Source organism: Aquarana catesbeiana, linkage group LG01, assembly GCF_042186555.1.
Source record: "Aquarana catesbeiana isolate 2022-GZ linkage group LG01, ASM4218655v1, whole genome shotgun sequence".
Taxonomy (NCBI): domain Eukaryota; kingdom Metazoa; phylum Chordata; class Amphibia; order Anura; family Ranidae; genus Aquarana; species Aquarana catesbeiana.
The window spans coordinates 70,045,798-70,058,722 of record NC_133324.1 but is presented as its reverse complement, the minus strand read 5'-3'; the positions used below and the strand labels follow the sequence as shown (position 1 = coordinate 70,058,722).

Sequence of the window (12,925 nt, the reverse complement as noted above, 5' to 3'; positions counted from 1 at the left end):
GCATGGTTGTTATGGGGCAGACACAGCCACCTGCAAAAATTGCCCCCCCCCCCCCCCCCCAAGGTGTCATCCACCTCTGGTGCAGCACTGGCATTAGAGACTTCTAAAAGTCTATTATCAGCTGGGTGAAATAAAGAAGCAGAGTCTGTGTACATAATTCACCAGTATGACGGCACCTATGTTGCAAACTATTAGCTGTTAAAGCTTTTTTATAAAATTATTTGCATTAAGTTTATCTCTCTCTCTTTCTTTCAGGTTCACAATGGGGTTGGTTTACTATATCTGGAGAGTGCAAAATCTGGTGCAACCCTGCATAGAAACCAATCAGCTTCTAACTTCAGCTTGTTTAGTTAAGCTTGGACCAAAAAACTTGGAAGCTGATTGGTTTTTATGCACAGCTGCGCCAGATTTTGCACTCTCCAGTTTTAGTAAATAACCCCCAATTTGTTATGATAGAGAGTGAAAATGTGATCACATGATCTAAATACAAAAGAGAGCCTGGACCCATCATTGTCTCATTTCTTTTTTAACTCCTTTGTTGGTGTCTGGGTCAAATACCCCTGGCCAGTTGTTTGCCCTGTAAAGTGCCTGCATCTGTCGCTCATAAAACACAGCCTGTTTGATGCTGGGTGCCACCACCTTCTCTCCAAGGTCAGCGCCCCCTCAGCATTCACAGAGGTGTCTGTCAAATGATGCTGCACTGGGATCTTGCAACATGCGCGGTGCAATCCTGGTCAAATGCGCATTCTCAGGAGAGAGGCAGAATATATAAATTGCTGTTGGAACTAAGTTGTGGCATTGTGTGCACCTTCTATACTGTTAATTTGCTCATTACATGTACTTGTGTTCTTTCCCAGGTGGGTATAGAAAGAATGGCCTGGCCAGAGATTTTACCGTTAATCCACTGAGTAGGCGCTCCCATGCATTGCCTATGGATTGTCAACTCAGTGTAAGCCTGCATCGGGAGCAGAGCAATGATGTTGAGAGGGGGAGAATAGAGCCGGAGGGACCCGACACTCCAAGAAGTGTCAATATTAAGATGGATGAAACAGACCAACTTCTGACAAAGTAAACACCTGTGATTTTTGAAGCTTCACTGGAAGCTCACGGGACACTATTATATTTAATGGTGGCTGTTCATGAGTATAGTGCTGATTAAAACTTGAAGCTTGTCACACAAGTTCAATAACAGTACATTTTCTTGCCTAGTAACAAGCTTTCCATTAGTTAAAACTAAATAAATAAATAAAAAACACTCAAGACTGAAACACGCACCAAAACATACGTAACAAGCACTCATAAAATGCCTGACAAACAACCAAAAATGCTAAGCTCAAGTGTCAATGGGACCTTAAAGTGGATCAAACTATATATGCAGTTCAGTTTTTGGCACCAGTTCTCAAGAAGGATATCGGGGAACTGGAGAAAGTGCAGAGAAGGGGAACCAAACTGATAAGAGGCATGGAGGAGCTCAGCTATGAGGAAAGATTAGAGGAACTGAATTTATTCACTCTTGAGAAGAGGAGATTAAGGGAGGATATGATCAACATGTACAAATATATAAGGGGTCCATATAGTGAACTTGGTGTTCGGTTATTCACTTTACGGTCATCACTGAGGACACAGGGGCATTCTTTACATCTAGAGGAAAAGACATTTCATCTCCAAATACGGAAAGGTTTCTTCACAGTAAGAGCTGTGAAAATGTGGAATAGACTCCCTCCAGAGGTGGTTCTGGCCAGCTCAGTAGATTGCTTTAAGAAAGGCCTGGATTCTTTCCTAAATGTACAGAATATAACTGGGTACTGACATTTATAGGTAAAGTTGATCCAGAGAAAATCCAATTGCCTCTCTGGGATCAGGAAGGAATTTTTTCCCCTGCTGTAGCAAATTGGATCGTGCTTTGCTGAGGTTTTTTTCGCCTTCCTCTGGATCAACTGTGGGTATAGGATTGTATGATATTTTTTATTTTATTTATTTATTTATTTATTTTTTATGGTTGAACTGGATGGACTTGTCTTTTTTCAACCTGACTATGTAACTATATCTATTTTTAGGAAGATGTATCATTGTCACAGGTGGGTCTGCCACTTCAATCCTCTATACCTCTCATTTATTCGGGTGTCGGCTCAGCTCATCTAGCTATGCACAGTAGAAAATAGAGGGAATCCAGTCAGCTGCACTCCAAAAAACTCATCCATCTTTAGGCCGGTTCACACTGGTGCATCGCACTGACTCTCATGGCAGTTCACACTGCCATATGCGAACTGATGGGGAGTGTCAATACATTAACGACACCCCCAGTTCAACTTGCATATCGCACTGCGAACTGACAGTTCGGACATGAATCGGATCGCACAGATGTGAACACCCATGCGATCCGATTCTGGTCCGAACAAAAAAAAGGGTCCTGTGCGTGTTTGGACCGAATACGGTGCGATATCAGCCATACTATCTGTATGGCTGAAATCGCATTGCATAGACATTGATGTGAACAGCAGTGCTCTGCGAATCACATGCGATGTCTAGCATCGCAGCAGTGTGAACCGAGCCTAATTGAGAATATAAAAACGCAGCAGATGAACACTGTGCAGAGAAAAGAAAGAGTGATGAGTAAGCACTAATTTAGTACGAAACGCATCCATTTTCTTTCTCTGCCCCCACAGTGTTCGTCTGCTGTATTTTATATTCTCAATAAAGATGGATGAATTCTTCAAAGCACAGCTATTCTACTCTATATCTAGTCTTAAAAATTTTCCCTTCCTTCTCCTTCTACCTATCCTGCCTAACCTATATAAAAAAGATCTGTGTACTGACCTGTTTTTAAACTGCTCCAATACGGTCACGTGATACCGCAGCTCTGGCCCCCCCTAAATTATCTGGGCTACGGGAGCCAATTGGTGACATCATGGGAGCCTATAGGTGACGTCACGGCTCTTGGAATTCAGATCTGTTGGTGAGCGCTCCCTTAGAGCTGCAGGATCAAGTAACCATAGTGGATTAAAAATAGGCAGAATAGGAGGAAGGGGAAGCCTATGGGTAATGTCACAGGAGCCTATGGGTCATGTCACGGCTCCTAGAATTCAGAGCCGTTGGTGAGCGCTCCCTTAGAGCTGCAGGATCAAGTGACCAGAGTGGATTAAAAATAGGCAGAATAGGAGGAAGGGGGAGCCTATGAGTGACGTCATGGGAGCCTATGGGTGACGTCACGGGAGCCTATGGGTGATGTCACGGCTCCTGGAATTTGGAACCGTTGGTGAGCGCTCCCTTAGAGCTGCAGGATCAAGTGACCAGAGTGGATTTAAAATAGGCAGAATAGGGGGAAGGGGGAGCCTATGGGTGACGTCACGGGAGCCTATGGGTGATGTCACGGCTCCTAGAATTCAGAGCTGTTGGTGAGCTCTCCCTTAGAGCTGTAGGATCAAGTGACCAGAGTTGATTAAAAATAGGCAGAATAGGAGGAAGGGGGAGCCTATGGGTGACCTCACAGCTCCCAGAATTCAGAGCCGGTGAGCGCTCACTTAGAGCTGTAGGATCAAGTGACCAGAGTGGATTAAAAATAGGCAGAATAGGAGGAAGGGGGAGCCTATGGGTGACGTCATGGGAGCCTATGGGTCACGTCATGGCTCCCAGAATTCAGAGCCGTTGGTGAGAACTCCCTTAGAGATGTAGGATCAAGTGACCAGAGTGGATTAAAAATAGGCAGAATAGGAGGAAGGGGGAGCCTATGGGTGACGTCACGGGAGCTTATGGGTGACGTTACGGCTCCCGGAATTCAGAGCCATTGGTGAGAACTCCCTTAGAGCTGCAGGATCAAGTGACAAGAGTAGATTAAAAATATGCAGGATAGGAGGAAGGGCGAGGGAACAATTTTAAGACTAGATACAGTTAGGCTTTTCTTCGACTTTAGGTTGTGATTGGTGATTAGGTTTTTGTAACTTCCCCTTGATGTGCTCAGCTTATCAAATCAAAGGTGGTGACAGAGGGTCTGAAAAAAAAAAAAAAAAAAAGAAAAAGAAAAACTGAACACACTCCCAACTAAAAAATAAGGCTTTTTACAGGCAAAGTGGGGCCGGTGAGGAAATGTAAGCAATATATAGACACAAATAAGGAAAACGATTCTATTAGCGAAAAGCGTTAACACAGAAGCCACTGCAGTTTCCAGAGACTCGAGGTGATGTAATTTCCCTCAGTTTTGACTTGCCGGGGAATATTTACATTAAAACATTTACTGGAACGTATTTAAAGGGCGGATTCTGTCAGGAATGTTGACCTGCAGGATTCAGAAGGGGGCAGTTGATGAAAGACAGTAAACATTTTGTTAAAGCAAAGCTGTCACCTACACACACCAGCAGGATAAAACTACGGGGCTTGTTTTAAAGGGCCACTAACATCGGTGATGTTCTGTTTAGGAATTGGAAAACCATTTTAATGAAATTTATGTCAATGGTTTTTAGGTGCCTAATAGGATTCACATGGTGGTAGAATGAGGAAGCATATTTTCTAATATGCAGCTAACTTCCTGTCTAGTAGAATAAACTGTAACTTTAAGGCCACCTTAATGGCAGAACGATAGGCTGCAATGAAACATAAAATATTATAATAATAATATATTAATCTGAAATATCCCAGACTTGTGTATAGCTGTATTCGCATACGTTGTTATGAATTTTATTAGTAGCTCTGCCACTTATCATTCGCTATGCTGCCAGCGTTCATTTGGGGGGGACACAGCAGTTATTTCTGTGTGGTTGATTCATTAAAGGCAAATTGGCTGTTCACTTTGGAAGGAAATATCTCTTAGCTTAGGGAATGTGGCAAAAAATCAAAGAATACCCAATCAAATGCAAGGAAAATAAAAGAGAAAACCATGCAGTTAAAGCGGGGTTCCACCCAAATTTTGAACAATATCTGTATGTATTCTCTTCCTTGCCTAGATGCTGACATGCCGTTTAAAAAAATGTAAATCGCCGTAATTACCTTTTATTTTTCTATTCTTCTTTGCACTTCCTGGTTCTCCTCCCGTGGGAGTAGGCGTGTTTCTAGCCTCTCCCAGACTCCTGGGAGCTAGTCTCAGGCTTCCCAGGATGCCACTGAGCATGTGCGGGAACGAGCGGTGAATGCTGGGAGCACAGCATTCACCACATCCAGGAAATAAATGCTTGTGGGCTTCAAATGCCCACAATGAAGATGGAAACCGCCTGCAGTGAATAATATAAGTTATTCTTTCCGACGAAAGCTGACACAGGCGGACATATTACACACACTATGTGAGTATGTAATGCTGAGAAGAAAAGTTTGTGAATGAACTCAAAAAAAAAAAAACGATAGATAGGTGGACCCCCGCTTTAAGTTGGAGGAGGAAAAAACTATCCCTGCCATTGCATTCAGCAGGCAGTACCACCCTCTGACCATGACCCACGTGCTATTGTGGGCTTCAAGGGGTTAAAGCAGGCAGTGTCACCACCTGTCAAATGCTTTCTGAAGAGCGATCACAGCATGGATTGCTCTTTAGAGAGTACCACAAGTGTAAATGAGGCCTTGGTAAATCCACTCCTATCTGTAGGTACATTGGAATCCTCTAGGTCAGGGGTCTCCAAACCTTCTAAACAGAGGGCCAGTTTATTGTCCTTCAGACTTTAGGGGGACCGGAGTGTAGAAAGTGGGAGTAGATAATGCCTCAGGCTTGGTGGTCAGTGGGATTATTGAATCATTACAAAGAGCTATGGTTACCTCACATGTGTGGTTTGAACGGGGCCCAGGGCAGCTGACCCTTTTGCCCTACCTTAAAGGCGGCCCTGCTTAGTCCATCTCGGCATCGAGCAAGTGAGGGTGGTTACGTCTTTACATACAGTGGGACCATGGAGAATGAACGTAGGAAGTCGGATCACAGCAGCTAAAAAAAAGAAGGAATTTGGAGGAGGCTGAGAGCAATAGAAGAGACTTTTTTGAATTAAGAATACATACTTAAATAGAATTTATTTATTTTTAAACCAGAGTTTAGTGTCACTTTAACGCATATTTGTTTACATTTTTTTAAGAAAAATGTGAAACTTTTTTTCTCTACCTTAAATGCCACATAGGACAGTAGCTGCTGCAAACAGCAGCTTAGACAGCATTATGGTAAAGATGGCAGTCCTGAGGATTTCATCCCTTGAAACTCAAGTTGAATGCCAAACTGGAAATTCCTGCAGGATTTCTGAAAGCAATGGGGGAATTCAGAAGCCCACAATTAAGCATATGGGCATTAGGATAATTGTCAGATCTGTTGGCGGACATGATAGAAGACAGATTGGTACGAATCAGTGCGCTCCACTGCAGCACCCAGGGAGACAATTTGATGTTTTACCTGCCTGACTTACTCTTCCATATTTGTCACTAAATGTGCAACACCGCGTCTTGCAGAGTGTTAAGCGCGGTTTGTGTTTCTGTGGATGTGAAAATCAGGTGGCGCAAGTGCTCCCTCTAGTGCAATTTTTAGGAAATCCTGCAAGGATGTTGCCTTATTGTGTTTCATTTTTAAAATATTTTAATATAAAAAAAGAAAAAAAAAATACGTTTTTAACGCAAATACAAAACTCACTACAACATGTAAGGATTATTTTTTTTATCTCTCCCTCCAAATTTTCATATACCACCTATTGAAGTAGTGCGGTGTGTAACTCTGGAATATAGTAATACAACAATCATATCCATGTGCTGGTCTGTGCTTGTTATAAAGGTATATATCACTGATGAAAAGTAAGGAGCTCAGAGCCTTATGTATACGGCAAGAATCTTTAATACATAAAATCATCCCAAGTTTTGGATCGTTGTCTCACAATACTACACCAAGATAGTATGGCAATGCCTGCATTGGAGTGTAAAGAGGTTCCTAAAGTGGAACTAAACCCATCGATTTAACGGTTTCAAAAATCGGTTACATTTCCGGCATGCCGGGAATGCTGTCAGATTTGTTTGCGCTCTCTACCAAATTGCCAAACCATCAAATGGCTGGTGTCATAACTGATCACATGTGCAGCATCATGGCAGTTGCAGGTCAAACAGTCTAATACCCCGTACACACGGTCGGATTTTCCGATGGACAATGTCCGATCGGAGCGTGTTGTCGGAAATTCCGACCGTGTGTGGGCTCCATCGGACATTTCCCATCGGATTTTCCGACACACAAAGTTGGAGAGCAGGAGATAAAATTTTCCGACAACAAAATCCGTTGTCGGAAATTCCGATCGTGTGTACACAAATCCGACGGACAAAGTGCCACGCATGCTCAGAATAAATAAAGAGATGAAAGCTATTGGCCACTGCCCCGTTTATAGTCCCGACGTACGTGTTTTACGTCACCGCGTTCAGAATGATCGGATGTTCCGACAACTTTGTGTGACCGTGTGTATGCAAGACAAGTTTGAGCCAACATCCGTCGGAAAAAATCCTAGGATTTTGTTGTCGGAATGTCCGAACAATGTCCGACCGTGTGTACGCCCTATAAGATGGCAGCTTCCTTAACTGAAAATGATAGGAGGGTTTACTTACGCTTTAAAGAGGTGTACCCTGGAATGGGATCATACCCCACTACTGCTGGAGACAACTTTTAATATTTGTGCGCATCCATAGAACCATCCATCCATAAAAACATCCCAGATGCTGTACCAAGATAGTAGGACAAATGTGTGCATTTGGGGTGTAAAGAGGCCCTTAGGGAGAAATGTGAACATAACCCCACCACCCCTGTAGACAACTTTTAATATTTGTGGACTCCATAAAAACATCCCAGGTTTAGTGTTGCACTAAGATAGTTCAACAATGTCTACGTTGAAGCATAAAGAGGTCCCTAGGGAGAAATGTGAACATAACCCCACCACCCCTGGAGACAACTTTTAATATTTGTGGACTCTGTTTGTGAGCATCCATAGAACCATCCATCCATAAAAACATCCCAGGTTTAGTGTTGCACTAAGATAGTTCAACAATGTCTACATTGAAGCATAAAGAGGTTCTTAGGGAAGTGTACCTTAAAATGGAACTACAGCCCCCTGCCACTGCTGGAGGCAACTTTTAAAATTTGTGAGCAACCATAGAACCATACTTCCATAAAAACATTCCAGGTTTAATGTTGCACCAAGATAGTATGGCATTTTTTGCATTGGAGTGTAATAAGGTCTTAGGTCTTGGATTTAGGTCTGGACTTTGACTGGGCCATTCTAACACATGAATATGCTTTGATCTAAACCATTCCATTGTAGTTCTGGCTGTATCTTTAGGGTCGTTGTCCTGCTGGAAGGCGAACCTCTGCCCCAGTGTCAAGTCTTTTGCAAACTCTAATGCCCTGTACACACTATCGCACATTCCGACAACAAAATCCATCGTATTTTTTCCAACGGATGTTGGCTCAAACTTGTCTTGCATACACACGTTTGGAATTTCCGACAACAAGCTCCGATCGCACATTCTCCTTCGGAAAGTCCGATCGTGTGTACAGGCCATAACTGGTTGTCTTCTAAGATTGCCCTGTATTTGGCTCTATCCATCTTCCCATCAAATCTGACCAACTTCCCTGTCCCTGCTGAAGAAAAGCATTCCCACAACATGATGTTTCCACCACCATGTTTCACGGTGGGGATGGTGTATTAAGGGTGATGTGTACTGTTCGTTTTCCGCCACAGATCACATTTTGCTTTTAGGCCAATTTGGGCTCATCTGACCAGAGCATCTTCTTCCACATGTTTGCTGTGTCCCCCTCATGGCTTCTCCCAAAATATGGCCCTCTTTTAACAATGGCTTTCTTCTTGCCACTCTTTCATAAAAGCCAGATTTGTGGAGAGCACGACTAATAGTTGTCCTGTGAACAGATTCTCCCACCTGAGCTGTGGATCTCTGCAGATCCTCCAGAGTTACCATGGGCCTCTTGGCTGCTTCTCTGATTAATGGTCTCCTTAGCAGCTATGCATTGTGGGTGCTGATTTTAGTAATGTACAGTCATGGAAGCAGTTCCTGACTTTGGGTTGGTTCAAACAATTTCAGTATTGTTGAATGCGCCTGCATTTGTTTAGAGGGAAACACATGCAGAGAGGTCAACAGGATAGATTGAATTTAACATGGTACAAGAATGTTGAACTCTGTGAGAATATTTATGTTATGGAACCCGTTATCAATTTGTGTTTTATTTTTTTTTAGGTGGGTTCACATAGGGAGGACAGTCTACGAGGAAGCCACTCGCTTGTGCCAAACCAGGTGTCCGTTCCACAATTGCCTGTCCAGTCAGCTACGTCACCGGACTTAAACCCAAGTCAAGACCCATACCGTGGTAAGAACCCAGATAAGAACCGCAATACTTCCTTTCAGAAATACTAAAAAATGTTCACACGTCCCTGGTTCAGTTCTGCAAAAATACCTTGCATGTATATTTTAAATACAGATTGAATCTCTGATCAGAATTATTTGGATTTTGAGGCTCTCCAAATAATGGTTGCGCCCATTTTTAATTGCTGTGCTTAAAATATCTAGAACATTTTAATATTGATTGGTGTCCTCCCCCACACCTGAGCTTACATGCTTTTATGACATTGTTTAAAGAGGTTGCGTGGGCAAAGATGTAAAAATATTCTCTAGAAATGGCTAGGGTTTAAAGCGGTATTAAACACAATACCAAAAATGTCATTTATTGGAGCCTACTAATACATTAGAATTGGTAGCTGCATTCGTTTTCTTTTTTTTTCCATCTTTTTTCACCTGGTGATCTGGCCATTAACACACTTCCTTTCATAGGTATGCGCACAGGGTGTGCCGGGTGTGCCTGAGCACACCCTAATCACCCCATGTGCATTAGTATTATCCAGGAGCAGCACCAGGTGGGTGGTTGGGGGTGCCAGTGACCAGTGTAAATCCCCCATTTTATTAAAGTCTAGGTTCAACTTTAGGAACACGTTACACCCGTATTTAGGGTGTACCATAATATGCTCTCAATCAACTGTCTCCCACCATCAGAGCCCCCTTTCTGTGACAGCAGGTGGCGTTCATGTGTGTTTGAACTTTGGGGTGCACACCCTAATGCAATAGGCTGCGCACGCCTATGCCTCCTTTATTAGAGTACCCCCACTCTGGATGAAGGAGCACAGATGGCACATATCTGGACAGCAGCATTGTTAGTCTGAGGGGAGGGGAGTGTTAGATGTACTAGCAGATATAATTTTTTTAAGCAGTTACAGCAACCTTTTTTCCTTCTTTTGGTATAAAGGTTTTACATAAATGAGGGATGGGGATGAGGAGTTGGGGGGGGGGGGGGCGTTTTGAAGTCTGGCAGAGGTGAACCTGACAAAACTGCTTGAGAAGTGAAAAATAAAGCCAAAATATAACAAAATATTTAAATTTTACATTTTACATGCTCGCTCTTCCATATTTTGTTATTAAATTAAATGCAGAGATTTATAGATTAGAGCAGGTGCGGTAGCTATTAATGGAATTAATGTCTCTCTAATAACTGTTGAGATAAGGTACCAGGCTCTTGGACTGGCCACATGCAAAGTGATCTTTCACTTGGTTCACTTGGTTGGTGGCCCTGTCAGCACCCCTTTCTGACATGTTTTGTTCTGAAAATCAGAGGAGCTGGGCAGAAAATTGGCAGCCAAACAGTGTCTGCATCCAGTGTGATGCAGTCACCGTTTGAGCATGCTGGCAAGCAGAATACAATAGCCAGCAGGGGAGATTTCTACTTTCATGCTGTTTGCTGTGGATTGATGAATTTTGCAGTGTATGACCAGCTTAAGATTTGCATTGTGAGAAAGCAAAAAAGTACAAACATTGTCCTATCTAAAACATAATTGAAAAGACTGTATACTTAACCACTTCAGGGCCTTTTTTGTCCAGGTCATTTTTTAGTTCTGAATGCTATGATAGTTTGAGTGACAAATACTCAATCATGTAATAGTGTACCCTTATGAAATATATTCCATATGGGTATATAAAAAAACAAATATATAATTATATATACAGTATGGAGAGAGAGAGAGAGAGAGAGAGAGAGAGAGAGAGAGAGAGAGAAAGAGAGAGAGAGAGATACACTACCAAAAATATTGGGACACCTGCCTTTACATGCACATGAACTTTAATGGCATCCTGGTCTTAGTCCATAGGGTTCAATATTGAGTTGGCCCACCCTTTGCAGCTATAACAGCTTCAACTCTTCTGGGAAGGCTGTCCACAAGGTTTAGAAGTGTGTCTATGGGAATGTTTGACCATTCTTCCAGAAGTGCATGTATGAGGTCAAGCACTGATGTTGGAGGAGAATGCGTGGCTTGCTGCCTCCACCAGTCAAGTTCTTCCACCGCAAACTCGCTCATCCATATCTTTATGGCTCTTGCTTTGTGCACTGGTGCACAGTCATGTTGGAACAGGAAGGAGCCATCCCCAAACTGTTCTCACAAAGTTGGGAGCATAAAATTGTCCAAAATACCTTGGTATGCTGACACTTTGAGAGTTTCCTTCACTGGAACTAAGGGGCCAAGCCCAACCCCTGAAAAACAACCTCACACCATAATCCCCCCTCCACAGAATGATTTGGACCAGTGCACAAAGCAAGGACCATAGAGACATGGATGAGCGAGTTTGGGGTGGAGAAACTTGACTGACCTACACAGAGTCCTGATCTCAACCCAATAGAACACCTTTGGGATGAATTAGAGCAGAGACTGCGAGACAGGCCTTCTAGCCTACATCAGTGTCTGACCTCACAAATGCGCTTCTGGAAAAATGGTCAAACATTCCCATAGACACCTTAACCCCCATAAACCTTATAGACAGCCTTCCCAGAAGAGTTGAAGCTGTTATAGGTGTAAAGGGTGGGCCAACTCAATATTGAACCCTACAGACTAAGACTGGGATGCCATTAAAATTCATGTGCGTGTAAGAGCAGGTGTACCAATACTTTTGGTAATATAGGCAATTTTTTTTTTTTTTATCATTATTTTTATTTATTTTATTTTATATATTTATTTCTTTTACATAATACAATTCCAGGACAATACAAAAAAACTCAAAATGACCCCTTTTTAGAGAGTAGACACCCCAACGTGATCACATTTTTTGACACAAAATTTTTTTGAAGGAACAAAGTGGTGGTGAGTTGTTTAAAAAATATATTAATGTACGCTTAGGCTTTTAAAATCACTCACTGAAGCCAAGTTGAAGTATTAATTGAGGAAAGTTTTACACTTCTACGAGGGTAGTCTGATAAGTTCATGGGCCAACACAGAAGGAGTGGCTAACTAGACATGAAACTTTATTACTGCACCAAGTCACCCGTCCAGATGTTCAGCACTGAAAATGGTGCATGCACGCTATTGGGTTTTCATGCGCTCTTTGCAAACAATTGCCACTCCCTGTAGTCAAGTTAAAGAAGATAAAAGTGGAAGAAGAAGGCTCAAAGTGTTCCATCAGTAGGCAAAGTGATGGCAACAGTCTTCTGAGATTCCCAGGGTGTGCAGAAGGCTGTTGCCCACTGATGGAATACTTAGAGCCTTCTTCTTCCACTTCCCCATTTTAAAGTTGACTATCGAGGGGGTAGCAATTTGCAAAGAGCGCATGAAAACCGTATAGTGTGCATGCACCATCTTCAGTGCTGGACCTCTGGAAGAGTGACTTGGTGCAGTGATTCACAGTTTCATGTCTGTGTGGTCACTCCTTCCGTGTCAGGCCGTGAACTGTTCAGACTGCCCCTGTTTACTGTTCACATTTGTGATGGTGCAGTCACAAGGTACAGAGCTGCTCCAGTTGGCTGTGTGCCTTTAGCTAATGCTCTGCACTGTCTAGACGTGCACACGTGTGAACAGGAAAGATGTGCAGGTACACTTACCCGCCTTAAATGATGTCAAAATAAGACTTGATCGTTTGCAGTAATCAATGAGGACACATTTCTTTCCTTCAGTTGTTG

General features: G+C 42.8%; 1 protein-coding gene across 22 annotated transcripts in view; it reads left to right on the top strand.

The window, feature by feature from the left end:
- The window catches only part of TCF4 (transcription factor 4), a 595,219-nt gene that overhangs the window by 570,211 nt on the left and 12,083 nt on the right, over positions 1-12,925 (top strand). For all 22 annotated transcript variants that reach the window (XM_073620084.1, XM_073620022.1, XM_073620104.1 and 19 more), the window contains one exon: positions 9,175-9,304. In XM_073620084.1, the coding sequence (XP_073476185.1) occupies positions 9,175-9,304 (130 nt within the window). The remainder of the gene's footprint in view (positions 1-9,174; positions 9,305-12,925) is intronic.